Source organism: Stylophora pistillata, chromosome 8 (assembly GCF_964205215.1).
Source record: "Stylophora pistillata chromosome 8, jaStyPist1.2, whole genome shotgun sequence".
Taxonomy (NCBI): Eukaryota; Metazoa; Cnidaria; class Anthozoa; order Scleractinia; family Pocilloporidae; genus Stylophora; species Stylophora pistillata.
In genome coordinates this window covers 33,945,172-33,967,076 of record NC_142526.1, presented here as the reverse complement: position 1 = coordinate 33,967,076, position 21,905 = coordinate 33,945,172, and the positions used below count along the sequence as shown (strand labels likewise).

The 21,905-nt window shown below is 38.8% G+C and overlaps 1 protein-coding gene and 1 pseudogene across 1 annotated transcript in view; both read left to right on the top strand.

Moving 5' to 3' along the window:
• Window positions 1–1,726: 1,726 nt before the first annotated feature.
• On the top strand, window positions 1,727–4,893 carry LOC148725942 (uncharacterized; annotated as a pseudogene).
• A 14,210-nt stretch (window positions 4,894–19,103) lies between these two features.
• The window catches only part of LOC148725941 (uncharacterized), an 8,353-nt gene continuing 5,551 nt past the window's right edge, over window positions 19,104–21,905 (top strand). Inside the window, exon 1 of the mRNA XM_088729393.1 lies at window positions 19,104–19,402. Coding sequence (XP_088585519.1) covers window positions 19,204–19,402 — 199 coding nt within the window. The 5' untranslated portion in view covers window positions 19,104–19,203. The remainder of the gene's footprint in view (window positions 19,403–21,905) is intronic.

The window sequence follows — 21,905 nt, the reverse complement described above, 5'->3', positions numbered from 1 at the left end:
AAAATCCCAGCTTATCTTGAACCTAAAACATTACCCTGGAAAAAAACTATACTTCTGCGCATGCGCCAAGAGCAAAGTTTGGCACACGAGCCTTCTTTCGCAAAACGACTCTCGTTTTGTCAAACGAGTCTCCTTTGTAAAAACGAGTCTCGTTTCTACAAACGAGTCTCGTTTCTACAAACGAGTCTCGTTTCTACAAACGAGTCTCGTTTCTATAAACGAGTCTCGTTTCTATTCACAAACAAACGAGTCTCGCTTTAAATCGTTTATCGAGTGACTTATAAATCGTGACGATTTAAAATCGACTCGTTGCCCAGAAACTGTGAGTGATCCGAAAAAACGCGCACGATCTCTTTGAGAGACATTGAGAAAGGGTTGTTCTCGATGCCTCATATTTAGGTATGTAACTAATCAAATACTCAAGTTCAAAAGGCGGAGTGCAACATCCCCTCCTTAATTCTCTGATGAATCGGAAAAACCATAGAAATAATAGATTAGAAAATGTGACATTCATGGGTATGTGTGAAGTAACTCATGGGTATGTGTGAAGTTGTGCACAGCAGTTTTTTGCTGCACAATTACCGGTACTGGTAAAACAACCACAATGAGGAATCAAGAGCATACTCACAGCAATATTTTCTAACTCATTTGTTATGTCCTTGCATCGTTCCCTTACTGCGGCCAACTGAAAGCATCAATTAAACATGTCATTTCTTACGCACTGATTGGTTAATTTTTAAATTTCATATAAAGTTCAAACAGATAAGGGGGGTGTTAACAAATATTTGTGTAGGGAGGTACAGCAGGGATGCACAAACCATTACCCAGTTTCTAATTAAAATTATTATTATTATTATTATTATTATTATTATCATTATTATTATTTTTTTAATTTCCTACCTTGCCAAAATTGAAATACAAGCCTCCTTCCACCACTTGCCTAAAATACCTTTATACAAAAATCTCTAATATTCGAAATAGAAAACATTCTCAAAGCACCACTACTAATTTACGTTAAAACGACAAATTAAATATGTTATCTCGCATTTTCCTGGGCTCGTAGGACTTTTTTGTACTCTGCCTGTAGCTTGCGATTTTCATTAACAGCTTTTTCTCTTGCAACCTTCCGATCTTTCATGTATTGAGCCAAGTGAAAGCGCGTGTTGTTTTTAAGCTGCATCTTAAATATTGACTCATTAAAAACTAAGAAAAGAATGCAAAATTAGGAAAACAAAAACCATAGAGTTCTAGTCAAGGCTTTGAAGTTTCTCTTCGTAACAATATTTCTAGGATAAGAAAAAATATTTAAAAGACTATCCGCGCCAAAAATACCATACGAACGACAAGAAAACCTTATCTTCCCTTTTACTATTTCCTCTGCTGTCTCTTTTTACGCGAACATCGAAGAAAGTATTACATGTTTGGTATCAAAATGACGGGAAAGCTTGTTTACTCTTAGCAAATTTGAGTTTTGGTACCTTTGGACTAACCCAAGGACCGCTCGGAGGCATTTTTCGACAGGCATTTAACTCAGTTCCAGTCTTCTCTAAGAAACGCACACGATCACAGACGCCATATTTGTGGACAATGATTGCTCCGCTTTATAGCGCGCGCCAACCCGGCGTGTTAAACTTCCTGACCTCATGAATCAAGTAGCGAGCTAGTATAAACCAGCAGCAATTGAATACAGATTCTTCAGTTAGCGCTGAATCATTGAGCTAATGACATGGCTGTTCAAAAGAAAAGTTTACTCTCCTATGCTTCCATAATTTCTGTGTTGTCGATTGTGTTTTACTGTGTCGGGTTTATTAGAGTTGAACTGGAGTTGAACCAGCACAAGAAATGATTAAATGATCTTGAAAGGGATACAGGGAGCAAGCCGCCGTCTAACAACCGCGCAGATATAGAAGTGATCCAAAAAACTCTTGGTGTTTCGTTGATAACAAAATAAATTATTGCAGCTGATTTAAGATTGGTTTTTGTATCCGAATTAATAATATATTTAAACATGTAAGACGAGAAGGTGTCCTTAACTAATTTTTCGTCAGGGAAACGTGTGAGAGCTTCAGCCAAATCGAACTGAGGTTATTTTAATTTGCATCACAAGCATATGTAGATATTGACGGAAGAATTTAAAAGGACAGTAGTTCCACACATTTTTAGGCTGGCTTCCAGAAGTAAAAGTATGTAGGGACTCCTCGATAAATAAAAAAACCAGAAAAATCCCAATTTTAGCATTTGAAAGTTTATGAACAACTTGCAGAATAATTGAGTCTTTCTTAGCGGGTGTTTATAAATGTTTTTCTGGATAATGTGACCAAACGGACGTAAAGACAGCAGAGTGACAATAACTCTCAATAAAGAAACGACAACTTTAAATTTAAATTTACAAGACATGTTTCGACATTCCCATGTCATCTTCAGTTGCAAATGAGCTTTTAACGGTTGTACATTTGAATTTATATTAAGGTACGTTACAAATTACGTGTCAGGACTTACGTTACAATTTGAGTATTAAATACGCGTAAAATGAAAATGGCTCGCGCATAACTAGACCAAAATAAATTTTTATAATAATAATAATAATAATAAATAAATAAACAACAAAAGACAAACGAAACAACATAATTAAAAGGAAAGAGATAAATCTAGATGCTTCAATTGCTGATTAAGAATGGGTTTTTCCCACTTAATATGCAATGCCTCTTTGATCTTAAATTTGGAATTTTGAGGCGGCAGAATCTAAAATCGTGAAACATTCTGTATCACAAGACAGGCCCTTGATGATTGCAGGTGTATGTAAATATGCGGAGACTTGTCCGACAAGAGGTGCTCACGAACTCGTGTACAAATGTGGCGAGTGGTCTCACCAGTGTAACTGGCATTACAGCCAGCGCAAGAAACTTATAAACGACACGCGAACGTAAACCTAGCGGTACTGAATCTTTCACACTGAACATGTTTCTGAGTTTAAACGTACTGAAGTCTTATTTAACATCCAAATCAGCTTTACAATAACATTTGAGTAGTTGCCTTAACTTAGTCTGAGCGATTTTTGAAAACAGGCCAACATAAGGAAGTTTATTATCATCAAGTGCCTGTCTTGACTCTTGTGATGCGGAACGATGTTTCACGATTTTAGATTCTGCAGCCTCAAAATTCCAAATTAAGATCAAAGAGGCATTGCATATTAAGTGGGAAAAACCCATTCTTAATCAGCAATTGAAGCATCTAGATTTATCTCTTTCCTTTTAATTATGTTGTTTCGTTTGTCTTTTGCTGTTTATTTATTTAGTATTATTGTTATGAAATTTTTTCGGTCTAGTTATGCACGAGCCATTTTCATTTTACGCGTATTTAATACTCAAATTATAACGTAAGTCCGGACACGTAATTTGTAACGTACCTTAATATAAATTCAAATGTACAACCGTTAAAAGCTCATTTGCAACTGAAGATGACATGAGAATGTCGAAACATGTCTTGTATTTTTGAATTTAAAGTTGTCGTTTCTTTATTGAGAGAAATGTTTTTCTCTGCTGTAGGAAACAGCACGAATGTTTTCAGATCACGAGTATTCAGCTTTGCAGGAAAAACTGTATAACAAATACTTGCTGGAAGTAGAATGTACTGTGTACGCAGTCTGACTGCTTCCCGTTTGCTGAAGGCTTACAGGTCAAGTTCGTTTCGTATAGATTAAAAGTTTCAGCTGAAAATTTTTTTATTTATATGTAGTTCTAGAAGTTTTAGTAAAGAGCTAACTTTGAATGTTTCATCCTAAACAAATATATCGCAACGGGAAATGCACATACAACAACTGCCTTACCCTGTGACTCAGTCCTTGATTACACGATCCAAACGTTGTATTTACTCAGTTTCCGGTCCGCCGAAGCAAACAGATCGACTTTCTTGAGGTCACACTTGGAACATGCGACGCAGTCAATCTTTATAATCGAAGATATTTGGAGGGTGTGTTTTAGAAAAAAAATGCCTGTTTGAGATATGAACTCAGTTTTTTAATTTTTGTTGGTAGGGCTTTGCATAACGGCACAAGGGCTGGGAGGAAACGTGTATCAAAGGGGTGAATAGAAACAACTCTGCAAATTCTTTTGATAATGAATGGACAAATGACGTTTCACAGACATATGTATGACCAACAATTTTACCTTAGTTGTGCTTTTGCCGTTGTGTTAGAAATGTGCAGCTAAAAATATTACTGTCTTCTTCGTAGATATTCAGTCCAATAAACTCAACATAAATAAGCGAAGTGTCAATAACGCAACAGATTTTCAAAAAGAGGAAACAATGGTCAAAATCAACAAAATTTTACTTCAAGACTGTCACTCAAAGGATCCCACCTGTACGTCAGGTCCACTAGGCCCTCCCGGTCCACCTGGACCCAAAGGAGTTCGAGGGCGACGAGGACAGAAAGAACAGACTGGAAATAAAAGTGATAGAGGCATTATGGAATCACCAGCAGAGAGAGGAAAGCAAGGCAGCATAGGACCTTTGGGCTTAAAAGGAGAGACTGGAACCAAAGGACAGAAAGGAGAAAGAGGAGAGACAAGCATGCCGGGAACTAACGGAGAGTCTGGTCAATCCATTTCATCTCCTGCCGTAGTTGTTTCACCCGCGACTCTGACAGTTAACGAAGGTGGATTAGCTTTCTTTCAGTGTTCAGCTGGCGGCAATCCTGAGCCAGCAAAGAAGTGGAGTAAATTAGGCAGTAAATAGGAAATCAGTGGATCAACGGCTTTATGGGCAAAGTTACAGCTGCAAAACGTGACAGGAAACGACTCAGGCGTTTATCAGTGTACAGCAACTAACATCTTAGGAGAGCATCAGGCTGTAGCGCAGTTAGAAGTCAACGGTAAGTCAATTTCAACGTCGTGAAGACTATCAAATTCAAAATGAGCCAGAATGAAAAGTCTTTGTTTACACTAACATCACCGCTCCCGTTGTTGCTGCCTTCTGTCATCTTTTTTGCCCTTTTTTGGGCGGGAGTCATCCCTGCAAAAAGGAGCATCTTCCGAAAAAAAAAAAAAGAAAAAAAAAGAAAAAGAAATTACCTGTTTCTCATTCATAATTGCAAGAAAAAAATCTGTGAGTTATGGCATCCTAATGCCACTTCGAATTCTAGCTTATTTAGGATCAAATAAGTTATTAGTTAACAATTGGTTCATGCTTTAGCGTGCACTATCGAGTTATGGAGCACGCGGGAAGTTTGGTGAGCACGAAAGAAGCGTAAGAGTTGCCCGGGGCAATAGCCGAGGGAAACTCTAGCTTCTTGAGTGCTCTCCAAACTTCCCACGTGCTCTATAACTCGATAGTGCACAGCTGAAAGCATGAACCAATTGTTTTAGAACATAGCCGGTGGAATTGTGCATCAAATCCGACGCGAAAAACGGACAATAATATCAGTTGAAGCGAATCGTGACGGCGCTGATGCAGAGTCTCCTTTTCCTTTGTTTTTGTCTTTTTCTGCCTCATTTAAGAACTCTAACCCAAGGGAAAAGGTCGAAACATTGTCTTCGTCTTCGGACTAGTAGGCCGAGTTTCTGTTTGTATCCATTATTGTCGCAAAATATATTATTTTTCCCCGCGCTAACAATGGCCGCTCGCGCGAAAAGAAAAATTTCTGGCGAAGTCGGATTTGCTGACGCTATCAGCGTGCACTATCGGGATTTTGAGCACGCTTACGTATAATAAATTTGATCGCGCGACTCTGCTAGCTATGTTCTAAATTCCTTTGATGATGAACGTTGCAATGATATATATTTGACAGACGACTTTTCTCAAATGCTCATTCACCTTTATGATACAAATGTGCAACACAAATGTTATTGTCTTTATCGTAGATACGCAATTTCTTAAACTCAGTCGAAACAAGAGAAAGGTCAATAACGAAACAGCAGAATTTCAAAAAGAACCATCGGCCAAAATCAACAAATTTTTCCATCAGCTCTGTTCACTCTGAGTACTGCCTGATCTTAACAGATCTGAACAATCTGAAAGAGAATTGCATAAAAGTCGTATCTGGTCAACCTCAGATTTTTTTGGTCTTAATATACCAGCCCAATATGTGATAAAATCGACCGGCCAACTAGGTCAACAACACTTTTCATTTCTATCAGCATGACAAGCCTTCATCCGTAAAGAATGAGATTTTTAAGAAAGGATTGAGTGCTCTCTTGGATCCAGCTATTTCTAATCGCCCCGACGTGATTTGCATTGGAGATCTTAATTGTGATTTGTTACAACCCATGGATAATGGAAACAAGAAAGAGAATTGCTAGATATCTGTGATGTCTATGATCTTCATAATTTAACAAAAGGTCCAGCTAGGATTTCCTCCTCGAAAGAATCCTGTCTGGATGTAATATTGAGCAATGTACCTTCAATTACTCTGAACTCTGGTATTGTTGACATTGGGTTGAGTGACCATATGCTAATTTACAAAATTTTTAATAGGAAGTTATTGAAGCCGAAAGCCCGCCTAACAAAAAGAAGGTGTTTTAAAAAGTTCAATGATGAGGAATTTAACAAAGATCTGCAGCTCGTTCCTTTTCATGCGGCTTACGTATTTGAGGATATAGATGACATCTACTGGGTATGGGAAGAGTTGTATAAAAATGTATTGGATGATCATGCCTCCATCAAATGAAGAAAAGTCAGGGAAGGCTTCCGTCGATCAAAATTTATCACCCCAGAAATACGTAAAGCCATTAGTCACAGGAATGCTCTTAAGCGAAAAGATAACAAGTCAAGAACGCCTGACAACTGGGAGGCATACAGGATTATGCGTAACCGTACAGTAACCATGCAACGCAAGTCCGTGATTAATCACTTTGATCAGCTATGCTTAAATGCCGCTGGGAAACCCAAAGAATTCTGGAACTCACTTCGTCCTCTGATGCATTCAAAGAGATGCGCACCAACTGAATATATCACACTCAAAGAGCACAATAAAATAATTAAAGATCAGAATCAAGTTGCAGAGATTCTGAGTAGTTACTTTAAAAATGTGACAGAAAGCCTGGACATCCAACAGTACACTTCTTTTGAAAATCAACCGTACCTGTCAAATATTCCAAGGAACTGGAATCAAGATGAACAGTTCGAGTTCGATTTAATTAATCATGAGTTGGTCAAGGCTGCTCTACCGAGAATGAAAGCAAACAAAGCAACTGGTCATGACCATATACCACCACGTGCACTCAAGGCGTCTATTCCATCAATTACACGGCCTCTTAGTCATCTAATTAATACTATCATCACTTCGAGAGCAGTCCCTGACTCTTGGAAACGAGGAGAGATCGTACCACATCATAAAAAGGACTCACAATTAGAGTAGGAGAATTTCCGACCAGTCACAGTTCTTCCAGCAATGTCTAAGATCTTTGAACATCTTATTCATCAACAATTGACAGTTCGCTTTGAGAAGATTTTTCAAAAATTCTATATTTGGATACAGAAAATATCATGGGTGCTCGACGGCACTCCTTGCGCTCACTGAACAGTGGAAGGAAGATCTTCATAATCATAACATTATTGGCACAGTAGCCATTGATTTAAGTAAGGCTTTTGACTGTCTACCACATGACTTAATTCTGGAAAAACTTAAATTCTATGGCTTAGGTGATCAAGTGCTATCTTTAATGCGAAGCTATTTCTCTTCTCGCCATTAAAGAATGAAGCTTGGCACCGCCTTCTCCACGTGCGAAGGGGTGTTAAAAGGAAGCCTTCAAGGCTCTTTCTTGGGACCTACATTGTTTAATATTTTTATAAATGATTTGGCGTATGCAATAACACGATGCAGGATTATTAATTATGCGGATGATACAAATATCCATTGTTCCAATAAGAACGTGCCGTTGAAGACAACCTAAATAGTGATCTTGAGAACGCAACTACATGGTTTATTCAAAATGGCATGAGACCAAATCCGGAAAAGTATCAGGCTATGGTCCTTGGCAGAACAGAAGATTAGCTACTCCTTCAATCGGTTAAAATTGATATCAGATCCGCAGAAAAGACTAACCTCTTGGGAGTTGTACTCGATAGTAAGCTTAAATTTGACGATAAAGTTTCGAGTATTTGCCGCAGAGTGAGTACTCAAATAAACGCGCTTAATAGACCGAAAAATATTTTACCACTTAAAACCAGGGAATCGTTATATCGTTCGTTCATGCTACCGAAGTTTTATTACTGCAGCCAAGTTTGGCACCATTGCGGAAAAAGAAATACTGCAAAAATCGAAAAAGTCAAGGAAAGAGCGTTGAGATATGTCTATAATGATAAACATGCATCTAATCAGCATCTCTTGGAAAGGATAAGACTACACTCCATGGAATCTCGAAGAATTCAAGACATGTTACTGACAATACAAAACAGCATATCGAACAAAGCACCACGGGCAATTAGGAAACTTATGAACTTACGCGTATTTAAGTACAATCTCAGGCGCCAATAATATGTTTTATCTTTACCTAAACGTAACACTACCAAATATGGACTCAAGTCATGGAGATATTTTGCAGCCAACGAATGGAATGAACTCTCAAATGGCATTAGAATGAAAGCGGTCACCAAAGAAATAGTAGACAGAATTAGATCGTTAAATTTCGGGGATTAGTAGATTTGTAGCGTTAATTTTTATAGTATTTTGATTGCGGCGGTAATATTGTAATAACAGTTTTAAATAGCTTTTAATCAGTATTTAATTTGTGATTTTACTCGCTGTGATATTAGCGTTGTTAGTTGTTAGGTTTTCATTAGGTATGGAATTACAGGTGGAATACCTGTAAACTAGCTCTTAAGCTAAGCGTATTTCCACTTTAAATAAAGTATGTCAAAACCGCGGCCCAGTTAGCCCAATGGATAGCGCGCTGGACTGTTGTGCGGGAGGTCGAGGGTTCGCGCCCCGGCCGGACCAACACTCAAGGTCTTAAAATAATTGAGAAGAGTTTGCTACCTTTCTATAACATCAAGAAATGGTTAGATATTCTAGTCTTCTCGGATAGGGACGAATGAATGGAGGTCCCGTCTTCTGCAGGGTTGGGGGTAGGAGACGTTAATATCCCACGCACGAAATTACTGTGTGATGGATGTCCTCCCCTGGGGTGGGATGGGTGGGTTTACTGGGCCCGCAGTAATTGGCGCAAGCTGTTGCGGTGTCCCTGCCGGTCGGCGAAGCTAATAAACTAAGCTAGACTAAACTAAACTAAGCAGGCACTTTTAAATGCGCCCGTGCACGATGCAAAACGTGTCCTTTCATTCGCAACACTGCGAAAATATCGGGACCCAAACGATCCATTAAGATCACCGATCACTTCACGTGCACCTCCGCCAATGTAATCTACTGCATAACTTGCACTTATTGCAAAACGATTTACATCGGCGAAACAGGCAGAAGACTAGGGGACTGATTCCGAGAACACCTTCGCGACGTGGAGAGGAATGACAAGGACACATCGAAACCGGTCCCCAGACATTTTAATTTACCTAACCATTCTAAGCAACACATGGAAATCGGCGGTCTTTCCTTACACTTAGGTAGCACGGAAAGCCGGAAAACTCTTGAACAAAAGCTCATCTTTCAAACCGGCAGTCTAAATCCCACAGGTATCAACGAACGCTTTTCATTCCACTAATTTATTCTTGTTTTTCTCGTTGCCATGTTCCCATCAATCATGTAGCTCCTTTTTCTGCTTTTAAAAGCACACACAACCCACAACTCCCCTATTGGCTCCGACAAAGGGCTAACGCTCGAAACGTCAACTTTTATAATCGTAACGGTGGCCAATTTACCATTTCAACTTTGTTGATACATTCAAATTATTTCGTTACCCCCACCGACGCAGCCCCAAACAGTTTCTTTAGAAACTATCAGCCTTTAAACTAAATTAAACTGTATGTATGTATGTATGTATGTATGTATGTATGTATGTATGAACTCCTCTTCATGCGCAGGGTTTAATGTGAAATTGACATGGTCTCGAAATTTAGAAATATTAGCCATGAGTCGCCAAGAAATAATTCATTTATGCGTGTTCAATTTTGTTTAATTGTGTTAAGTGTACTTCTAGCTATTTTTCTGGCTTGGTAATGCAAAAGAGCGTTGAAACACCTCTCTCCAATTAGCACGAGATTGAAATGATGTGATTGAGCATTAAATACTATTGTGATACGCTAAAGTGATTAAAAGCCTAGATCGCCTATATAATGTAATCTATAAAAACGAACCAACGTTGATAATTGGTTCAAAACTGAACTTTTTCTTCTGCGATGATGAGTAGGTAAAAATGGATCGCTTAAGGAGCGATGCACAACTGAATATATGTCTACAGTTCTGCTGGAGTTCCCGTGATCTTGCCTTTTCCGACAGATCTTCAAGGGAGCTCGGGGAGAAAAGTGGCCGCTCAATAATGTTTGGATTTTGCTCAAAGTATCACTCAATCCAGGCGTTTCCTGATGTTTTTCATCGCTTATTTCATCGTTCCCCAAAAGCAAAAGCTCGGTTAAAAAACATTATTCGTTCGCGCTGACAACGACCTCTCTCCCTTGAGAAGTTAAACTTTCAGACGTCTGAAGCTATTTATTCAGTGAGTCGACAAGTATAAACACAGGCTCTACATACATAAATATAATTAAATAAGTTATCTCCTAGCGATTTATGGCTAATCTTGTGATATGTCGAGACCATTACACGATGACGATTTCACAATAGACCTTATGCAAGGAGAGACGTTTATCGGTATATTTCATAACATATTTCGCGGCAATTCCGACAAAAGTTTACAACTTCTTTGTATTAGAATTGTATTAATCCATATATGATAAAACGGCGGCTAAAAGGCGTTGATATTTCTCAAAAGTGTTCTTTATTTTAACGTCGAGACTGCCCTTTGCCATACACTTATTTCTAGTGGACTGCAATGTTTGCCCCGTGGTGATCCAAGAAATCTTTGCGCAAACGCATGGATCTGATAACTGGCAACTCATTCATTGATATATCTTCTTTTAAAATAAATCTATGTCCTTTGGAGCGCCCACAACGTTCGGTATGAGTTGTGGACCAGAACCAATCACATGACTATCTTAGCACAAGCAGACCCACCTGTGAGTTTGTTGGCGCGCAAAACATACGAAAGTAATGTAAAGAGCTGTATGATGGCCACAAATAAAAGGACTGAATGATGATTTTTTCAACGCATCGTGTTCTGAAAATCTCAGCTAAGTCAAATGGAGTTATTCCCCTCTTATATTTGAAGAACTTAAATTGAAACTGCTGACTGATCGCTCTTTCCAAGCTACTTCATAAACAAATTAACACTTTTCTTTGCCAACCACAATCTTAAGTGCGAAAATTAAGTTTGGATGACAACTTTCTGACATCTACGAGCAATTACTTTTTGTCCCCGTCAAATAAAAGAGGACATGCCCTGTTACTTACCCCAGTCTATTGTTAAATTCATTTTAAGGGTTCTGGGTATTTCCCAGAGGGGATAAAACATTAATGTTTTGGGTAAGGGGATACCCAAAACTCGGGGATATCCAAAACACTGTGACACCGGCATCGTAGTGTTATGAAGTACTTAGTTAGATTCTGATTAGTTAGTCAGCCGGTTCATTATGATTTAGTCATTCGTTTATATTTCGAATGCAATTACTGTATGAGTTCAATTCCGAAGTTATTTTGGCGTATGCTGTTACGACGAGTTTCCGAAATTCATCAACCTTGTCTAACTTCCTTTCGTGGACGTCCTTAGTTTATCTACTGACCTCGCTTTGGACCCACACGCAACTTCTTGCTTTGGTTGGTTTAGCGTTTTAACAACAAATGTTTCATCTCGTAAGGTGAGCTCGCTGGCATGAGCTAACTTAGTTGTTTATTTATTTATTTATTTATTTATTTATTTATTCATCAACAATATTTTAGCAGAGATGCCCAGTTCAGCATATGCTGGTTTAAATGGGGCTCTGCATAAAACAAATTACAATAAAATTAAATATGTATAATATCATAACTAGGAGAATATTTACAAGTAAGTTAATTAACTAGAAGTTATTCTAAAATAAGCTTTTTTTAAGTGACTGTTTTAAGTACAAAAGATTTTCAGAATTCCGTATTTTGGATGGTAGAGAGTTCCAAGCTTTTGCTCAGTATATAGGAAAGAAGACTGGTATTTTGCAGTTTTTGCTAGAGGTAAACGAATCAGATCTTTTTTCCTAGTATTATAATTATGGAAGTGTCTGGAGAATTTGAATTCGTGTAGCAAGTATTCTGGGGCTAGATTGTTAAGGAATTTATAGACATACAGTTTTGATAGCTTCTGCGCGCCTGTAGGCTGAGCCATGAAAACGTCTTTCTTTGTGGCACTACATCCATCCCATACACAGCAACAATAGTGGAAGAGTGGTCAGTAGAATAATCGAGTTGTACAGTGTGATACAGGCCTCACGTGGTAAGACTTTACGCGCTCTGCGAAGCATTCCAAGCCTGGATGATATCTTGTTGGCAATGTGATCTATATGCTCGCTCTAGGAAAGGCATGGGTCAAGAACGACACGTAGATACTTAAAGCTGAAAACTCTCTCGAAGACATTGTCGTTGGCATTGACGGTAAAGCTTGTGGTCATGCGCAGTCTCTGAGCTGTACCAATTAACATTACCTTGGTTTTTTTTAAAATTGAGGAATAGGTAGTTACTTGACAGCCAAGTTATAATCTGTTCAAGGTCTGCAGATAGTTTAGATTCAATGGTGTCGACTTGCTTGGAACTGAAGTATATCAGGGTGTCATCAGCGTAGAGTTGAATGTTGCAGTGTTTGACTACAGTTGGTAAATCGTTTATGTAAATAATAAATAGTAACGGTCCTAGTATGTATATGGATCCCTGTGGAACACCGAAAAGAATTGACTGAGGGTCAGATCGTGTGTCATTAAAAGCAATGCTCTGGCTAAGATTTGATAAATAAGCATTGAACCACTGCACTAAAGAACTGGTGAATCCAAAGGACTCCAGCTTCCAAAGTAGGTGTTTGTGATCTTAAATGTGAAACGCTTTTCAGAAGTCAAGGAAGGCCATCCCTGTTAATAAAACCTTGTCTATATTGTAGAGAAGGTTGTTGGTAACATCCGTAAGAAATGTAGCTGTAGAGTGAAGTGGACGAAAACCGGATTGATATTCAGATAAAAGCTTGTTTCGCTGAAGATATTCATAAACCATGAGATGGACAGCGCGTTCAAGAATTTTACTAAAGACAAGCAGGACTGAGATAGGTCGGCAGTTTGGTACATCCCTTTTGGAGCACGACTTGAAGATTGGTGTGACAGTTGCAGATTTTCAGTCAGCAGGAATTGCGCCTTCAGCCAGGCTTCTATTCATAAGGACGGTTCAGTAGCGGTTTCGCTAGAACACCACATCCATCTTTGAGAAGATAAGGCGCGGGGGAGTGGTTTCAATGCCAGTCGATTTGTTGGTTTTTATACTCTTAAGTTCTTTATAGACAAAGTCTGGCTTAATCTCTGAGAATCTGAAGCGATCATCGGTTAGTACTTTAGGAGATCCGTGGTGAACTAGGATTGATGATAAGCTCTGTCTGATCTTTAGAATCGCTGTACTGAGATAATGTGCGAAGCCTTTAGATATTTCCTCGGGTTCGAATACAAGACCGTCGTTTGTTTCAAATGCATCTGAAGCTAGAACTTTTCTTGTGTGATGATATTACGTTTTTAAGAATTTTCCACAGTTTACTCGAGTCCTTTTTGTTTTCATTAATTAGGTTGGAATAACAGTCGTATTTAGATTTCCGAATAAGGCTTGTTGACAAATTACGTAGTCTTCTATAAATCGCCCATTCATAAGGAGAACCAGTCTTTTGTGTTTTTTTTAGGGTGGAAATCTTGCTCCATCATTGTTTTCCTTATTTCCCCCGAGAGCCATGGTAGTGTGTTGGCACGCACTCGTTTCGTTGCCAGAGGGGCTTGTTTTTCTATTGTTGCGTTGAGCGCAGTTTTAAAAGACTACCATGCCTCCTCGACTGTTAAAGATGTTTCTACATTGTCCCAAGAGGCGGATTGCAAATCACTACAAAACTCTTCGCTTGAATAATTCTTAAAATTCCAGCAAACAATGTTTTTTGCACCAGCCCTGGGCATTTTCACTCGTCTAATAATAAATACAAGCGAATGATCGCTTATAGCGCAATTTAGAATAGTAATAGTAATAGTAATCAAAGTTTAATGTCTTTACGTGGGGCATGGTTACCCATATTGCCGGAGACAGAGGCTCATGTATGAAACGCAAGACAACAGCCCATCCATCCCACTCCAGGGTAGGACATCCATCACACAGTAATCTCGTGCGTGGGAAACTAACGTCTCCTACTCCTGGAGGAGACGGGACCTTCATTTATTCGGACCTATCCGAGAAGACTAGAATATCTAAACCATTTCTTAATGTTATAGAAAGGCAGCATATTCTTCTCAATTATTTTAAGACCGTGAGTGTTGGTCCGGCCGGGGCTCGAACCCTCGACCTCCCGCACATCAGTCCAGCGCTCTATCCATTGAGCTAACCGGGAGGCGATACGATCTTATCTTTATCTGTACTGTAGACTAAGTCTATAATAGTAGAGGAGCGATCAGTTATACGTGTCGGACTTTGTATAAGTTGATTTAACTGATAAAGATTGAAGAGATCACGTAGTTTTTTGGCATCTAAAGAGAGTCTCTTTTTAGGGGACATGTTACAGTTAAAATCACGAACAACAATTAACTCCTTACCCTCTATTATCTTGCCAAGAGAAGCTTTAACTTCGAATGGTTCAAATCACTGTTAGGTGGACGGTAAACAGAACAAACAAGAGTTTTGCTCTTATTGGGGAATAAAATCTCAAGCCATACCGCTTCTAAGTCGTCGCAAGATAAGTCTTGGCGTTGATATGCTAGAATAGAATAGAATAGAATAGAATCTTTATTTATACACGATAAGAATTAAAGCTAAAAAGCTTGTGGGGTCGTGTACTTAACAAATAGTATCTAGCCAACTTTTGATTATACTAAGACACGTTTTAAACTAAATAAGAAACTATAATACAGTAAAACATTCAATTTTGCCCTCATCTTAAAAATACTTGTAATCAGTTCATCTATTCCTAGCCGTCGAACCTGATAAACTAGTAAAAGTAAAGCTTGTGAAGTGATTATTTCTCCTGAGTAGCCTCCTAAGATTCTTAAGGGCGAAACTACCCACATTTTTGACATGATGGTTAACATAATTCCATAGCACCGAACCTCTCTATGCTAAAGAGTCCTTTAACAATCTAGTGTTGAATCTAGGTATGGTTATTGCTTCTTGGTCTCTTAGTGAGGGGGGCATTGGGGCCTTTGGGAAACCGCAAAGCTGGAGAAAAAAACCTCCAAAACCGAAAAACCGACGAAAAAAGGCGGCAGAACCGAAAACCGCATGCGAACCTGACAAAACCGCTATATTTTCACTTAAAAAGGAAAAACCGAAAACCGCATCAGAGTTTTCGTGAAAACCGAAAGCCGCATGCAAAAACACTTAAAATCCGCAAACCGCTCTGAACATCAAAACCGAAAAACCGAACCTTTTTGGCCCAAAAACCGAAAAACCGATCCAAAAAACTGTCAAAACCCCAAAAAACAGTCAAAACCGAAAATCCCAAAGCCCCCTTCCTTAGTGAATAGCTACATTTCCGCCTTATGAATATGCTATTAATTAGAGACTGGGGTAGTAAGACTTTACTTGCTCTATGAAAAAGGTAAACTATTTGAAATTTGTATTCTAAATAGATCGTATCCCATCCTGAAACGTTGAGAGCTACATTAGATTCCATATGTTTGGATAAGTTGGAGACAATTTTTGCTGCTCTACAGTGAAGTTTCTTAATTAATTGAGTACAGAAGATCCGAATTTGTACACGAACCCCATAATATAATACCATACTTCACAGAAGGTAATATTACACTAAAATAAAACTTTAAAAGGATGTTTTTGGGCAAGAACCTTGAGCGCTTCAATAAGTCTATTTTGTTCGCAAAGTTTTTCTTTAGTTCTAGCATATGCGGTATCCAGTAAGCTTCTCATCTACTATCATTCCAAGAAGACGCGATTTTTTGACATAGCCTAAAACAGATTTACCCAAAAATATTGGAGGTAGCGGTCCTATAATAGTTGGTGTACTAATTAACATGACTTCGCTCTTACCCGGGTGAGGTGTTAAGCGATTCTCTTGGCACCACCTGTACACCTCTTGCAGAGCACAGTTCAAGGAAGCAATCGCTGCGTCTGCAGACTCTCCGATGCTGAAATTAAAATTGACTTATCGTCCGCGTACATGAACAGGGATCCCGTGGTAATCGCGGCGGGCAGATCATTAGTGAATAAAGTGAACAAAATAGGGCCTAAAACAGATCCCTGTGGTATACCATTTGTACATGAACAGGGATCCCGCGGTAATCGCGGCGGACAGATCATTAGCGAATAAAGTGAACAAAATAGGGCCTAAAACAGATCCCTGTGCTATACCCTTTGTTACTGGTAACATGTCAGATTTGACTCCGTTAGTCACAGTGTACTGCATTCTTCCCCTCAAGTAATCCCTAATCCAATCTTGCAACACTCCCGTGATACCGAAATTATATTTCAGCTTCTTCAGCAAGATTTCGTGTGATACGCTGTCGAACGCTTTTCTGAAGTCCACAAAGGCTACTGCGACAACATTACCACAGTCTAACGCTCTCCTCCATATTTCTGTCAGATGTACTAGGAAGAGCTCAGTCGAGTAGCCGCATCGGTAAGCCCATTGCTTCTCTGTGATTAAATGATTGTCGACAGAAACGTGCTGCACCAGTCTATCTTTTATTTCTGCTGCCAGGATCTTGCTTGTACGCTTAAAAGGGAGACAGGTCGATAATTTCCGCAGTCTGTTTCATCATCCTTTTTGAAAAGCGGAGTTAATCGGGCAGTCTTCCATAAGGAAAAGACAATTCTTTGTTCAATGCTGTAATTATAAAGGTTGACTAACGCTAGTACAATAGCCTTTCCTGCCAATTTGAGAAGTTTAGGCGAGATGTCATCAGGTCATCGACAATCGCGTTAATCAGTGGGATCATAGCGTTCATTAGAATTGTTTTGAACTACGTGATCCTTTTGTGCTATTTCACTCGAATACAAGACCAAACCTTAAGCGAACCACACTCTCCGAGGAATGAAGAAAACTTAATACGAACAGAATACTAAACTATAACTAATATATACGAAAATGGTCGATCGCAAATAGCACAGACGGGTCACGTAGTTCAAAACAATTCTAATGAACACCATGATCCCACTGATTAACGCGATTGTCTCCTGTTCACACACTAATTAGCGCAATTGTCTCCTGCTCACAACTGACTTATTCGTCTTAAGTTTATTTATCTTTTTTTCAACAGAATGGTTTGTAATCGAAATAGGGCTTTTAGGTGACAATATATAAGGTGACGTGCTGGCATTCACTGAAGCGGGCTGCGGTGGCATTGGCAGTGCCTGATTTAATTAAGCTCTCGCCGATCTCTGAAAAGTATGCATTCATCATTTGTGCTTTTTCCTTATCCATTAAAGCAAAACTGCCGTCGGTTCTCTTAAGGGGACCTATTATTCTGTTGCATGCTGAGCGATTTGTAGCTCTGTTAATTAAGTTCCAGTAGGCACTAGATTTCTTTACTTCTTCGAACATATTGGTGGAGTAGGATGCTGTTAGTTTAGAGTTATAATATATAGCCGAGCCGCCGCCGCCGGTTTTGAGGGCCATGTCGATCAAATCTGACAAGATCATATCCTTCGATGTGAAGTTCTTCATCAGACCAAGATGAATCTAGCCATGTCTCGTTTAAAAAAATTATGTCAAAGGGGTTTTCATCAAGAAGAATTTTCAGCTCTTCTAGATGTTTAGGTAGACTTCTTATGTTGAGCTCAGCTCAACCAGAGTTACACAGAATGAAATAATATTGGATGTTAGTATAACTGTGTATTCAGAGAACCGAACAATCAAAGAAACAAATAAAAGACTTTTCGAGAGTACAGTCCTGGTGCCTTTTGCCAAGCGTGATGAGCTCGAAAACTAGTTCCCCCCGACATTTGAAGGCACGACAGTAGAATCAATATCACCATGCATAGTGATATCTCCTCTATTAACTATGATATCACTCACTCGTTCACTCCCATCAACGGTAACTTAAATTGAATAGATCATTTATTCAACTCTCCAATAGGAACTTTCACCTTTCAACTTTACTTTATTTAGCACTCAGTTTTAGTTACAATATTAACATAAAAAAAAAAAAACAGGAAAGGATACATATGTAAAAAGTTAAAGGTAACAGTGTTCCATAGTTCGTGCATGGAGACCAAGAAAACCGCGAGGCTAGTGAGTCAGCCTCCGCCGGCGGTGACTTTGTAGCATAACCAAAATGTTAATCGCCCCTGCCAGCCATGGACAGTCTGTTTTCGTTAATATCAGCTGTCACTAAACATGGAATAACCAAAGACGACGGGTGTCACAAAAGCCCAACCGATTAGGTGATAGCTACCCTTCGTCCCTTGAGTGCATGTAAATATTATGGGGTATAAAATGTTGAATATCTTTATTCTTCCGTAGAGTCCACCGAAAAGGCTGCCATAAATTTAACTCGTTTTTAAAACGATTTAAAGGTCCAAATAAAGCTTTTATGTAGTGACATGTTGGTTCATGTAGGTGGCTTAAATGACTGGACTTAACTTTGTCATTTAATACAAAGGCTACTTTATCATTGACTGTAGAGGTGTCATTTAGATGCTGATATGAGAAAATGATCTCTCCTTTGAGGCCGCTAAACTCATGTGCTGGATGTTGTCACTTCTCTACAAACGCAGTTATCCTCTCGTACTCTCTCCTTGCAACTTTTTCCCCCCACACTCCGGCTTTTGAGTTACTCGCGTAACTTTTTCTAGGGGATATGAAGGAGTTTTCATCCATGTTAACACAGGAAGTTCAAAATGACCCTCACCGAGACAGATTTGAACTTTGCTCTGCGGCTTCAGAGAAGAGAAGTATCACTAACAAAACACTTGGCAGGCTCCCAAATAAACTTGTGATTTTAGCATCATCTAACGAGACAGAGTTGAAAAAGCAGCTTGCAATTTTGGCTAATATGACCACTCAAAGGCAAAGTTGTTCTTCTTTTGCCTCCGTCATTTCAGCTTTGTCGATTGTGTTTTACTGTGTCGGGTTTATAAGAGTTGAAATGGAGTTGAACCAGCACAAGAAGAGAATACATGATCTTGAAAGCGTCGCGATGATAACATCGCCTACAAACGAGCCGCATGTTCAGAACAGCAGAGATGTTGCTAGTAAGTTGTTTTCTAATTTTGGAAAACTTATCGTTACAAGTTATTATAAGATGTTACTGAATCGAGCAAGTGACACATCCATCCCGTATAGTTTACTGGATGCCAACGCCGGTTTAAAGGTTAATTTTTTTATTGTTTACCACAGCCTGTAGTCGCTTTAGTAAACATGATTTTTGAGAAAAGTACGGAGATTTTTTCGAAATTGTCTGAAATTAAAAAGTTATCCTGAAGTCAGTCCCTCAAGCAAAGTTTCTGGTCGACACGTTCACTTTCATAAGGAGTTCCGGTATACATTTACATATATTTTCCGACTTAGTAGTGGTAGGAATACCGAATACGATTCGTTTCAAATGTTCACAGTAGAGCCTTTTTTCGGCCTGGTGTAGACAAGTGAATGCATATGCTGTTTACTGAGTTACCTTAGCTTATGAATAAAGCCTGATAGTTTCGAAAGAAACTGTTTGGGGCTGCGTCGGTGGGGGTAACAAGATAATTTGGATATATCAACAAAGTTGAAATGGTAAATTGGCCACCGTAACGATTACGAAAGCTGACGTTTCGAGCGTTAGCCCTTCGTCGGAGCGAATAGGGGAATTGTGGGTTGTGTGTGCTTTTAAAGGCAGAAAATGGAGCTACGTTATTGGTGGGAACATGACAACGAGAAAACAAGAATAAATTAGTAATCGTTACGGTAGTCAATTTACCATTTCAACTTTGTTGATATATCCAAATTATTACCTTAGCTTATGACTTGTACTCTAATAAGGGACAAGGAAAATATTTTCGTTTCAATACCTAAACAGAAGTACAGTTGGCCTTGAGAAACTAAATAGTTGACATATTTCAATGGCTGCATCGGTTTCTTTACCTCCCTAAAAGAAAAAAGACCCTGAAGTTCTATGACGGCTTGTTCTATTTTTGACCAAGGTTGTGATCTTTAAATGCGGGATATATCTTAAATAACGTCTGATGTGCAACGGCTGTCTACAAACAAGGTTTGACCTTAGCTTTTCATAGGATTCTTAGTTTTTCTCGGAAAGGAATGCTGATTGATATTGATATCTTTTAAAGAGATAGGATGACTATGGATGACTATGGATGATTATGGCTCTCTTTTACGAGGTTTGAATCATTCAGGTTCTAACAATGACTAAGATTCAAAAACACTGCTAGTCACTGGTGAGAACATTGTGGCTCATGGCTTTTAAACATCTTACTCAGGTTTTCTTATAATGAATCTGTCAATCGGTTTGAGAACATTTCTCCTCCACATACTAGATAGTAACAAAGGAGATTGATGATACTGATCCAATGTTTATAGGGATAGCAGGGCCTGTGCTTGTCTTTAAAAGAGAATAAAAAGTTATCTCAAAGTCAATCCTCCACTCAAAGTGTCTCGTCGATGCTTTCATTTCACATGGAGTTCATTGTGTTTTACTGTGTTGGGTTAATTAGCGTTGATCCAGCACAAGAAGAGATTAAATGATCTTGAAAGGAATACAGGGAGTAAGCAGCTGTCTAACGATCGCGTAGACATAGCACTCGTCAAAAATGCTCTTGGTGAGTTTTGTTGATAACAAAATGAATTATTGCAGCTCATTCAAAATCGGTCTTTATATATGCGTAACTAATATATCTGAACAAGTAAGACGGTAAGGAGGTCCTTAACCAATTCTTTGCCAGGGAATCGTGTGTCAGAGCTTCCGCCATATCGAAGGTTTCGAGGTCAAGCTATTTTTTCCTCGCAAGCATATGTAGATATATTCGGAAGATTTGAAAGGACAGTAGTCCCACATTCTTAGGTTGATTTCCGAAGCAAAAGCATGCGGGGACTCAAAAGAAAATAAAGGCAAGGCAGCATATTTGGGTTGTGCATATAATTTATAAGGGAGAAAAGGCTTAAAGAAAACAAAAAAATCCCAGTTTTAACATTTGAAAGTTTTTAAAATAATCGAGTCTTTCCTAGCGGGTGTTTATAAATCTTATAAATCTTTCTCTCCGCTGAAGGAAACAAATAGAATGTTTTCAGATCAGGTGTATTCAGCTTTGCAGGAACAACTGTAAAGTAAATACTTGCAGGAAGTAGAATGTAGTGTGTACGCAGTCTGACTGCTTCTCGTTTGCTGAAGGCTTACAGGTCAAGCTCGTTTGGTGCAGATTAAAAGTTTCAGCTGAAAATCGTTGATTTATATATAGTTTATAGTGAAGAACTAATTTAAAATATTTCATCCTAAACAAATATATCGCAAAGGATAAGGTTTATACAACAAGTGCCTTACTCTGTGACTCAGTCCTTAGTTATACGATCCAAATGATTTTTTACACAGTTTCCCGTCTCCTGAAGCAAACAGATCGACTTTCTTAAGGTCACGCTTTTAACAATGCGGTGCAGTCAATTTTTATAGCTGGATAAATTTAAAGGATGTGTAATAGAAAAAATTGTTTGTTGAAAAACAACGCTTGTTTGACATATATAGGAACTCAGTTTTTAAATTTTGTCGGT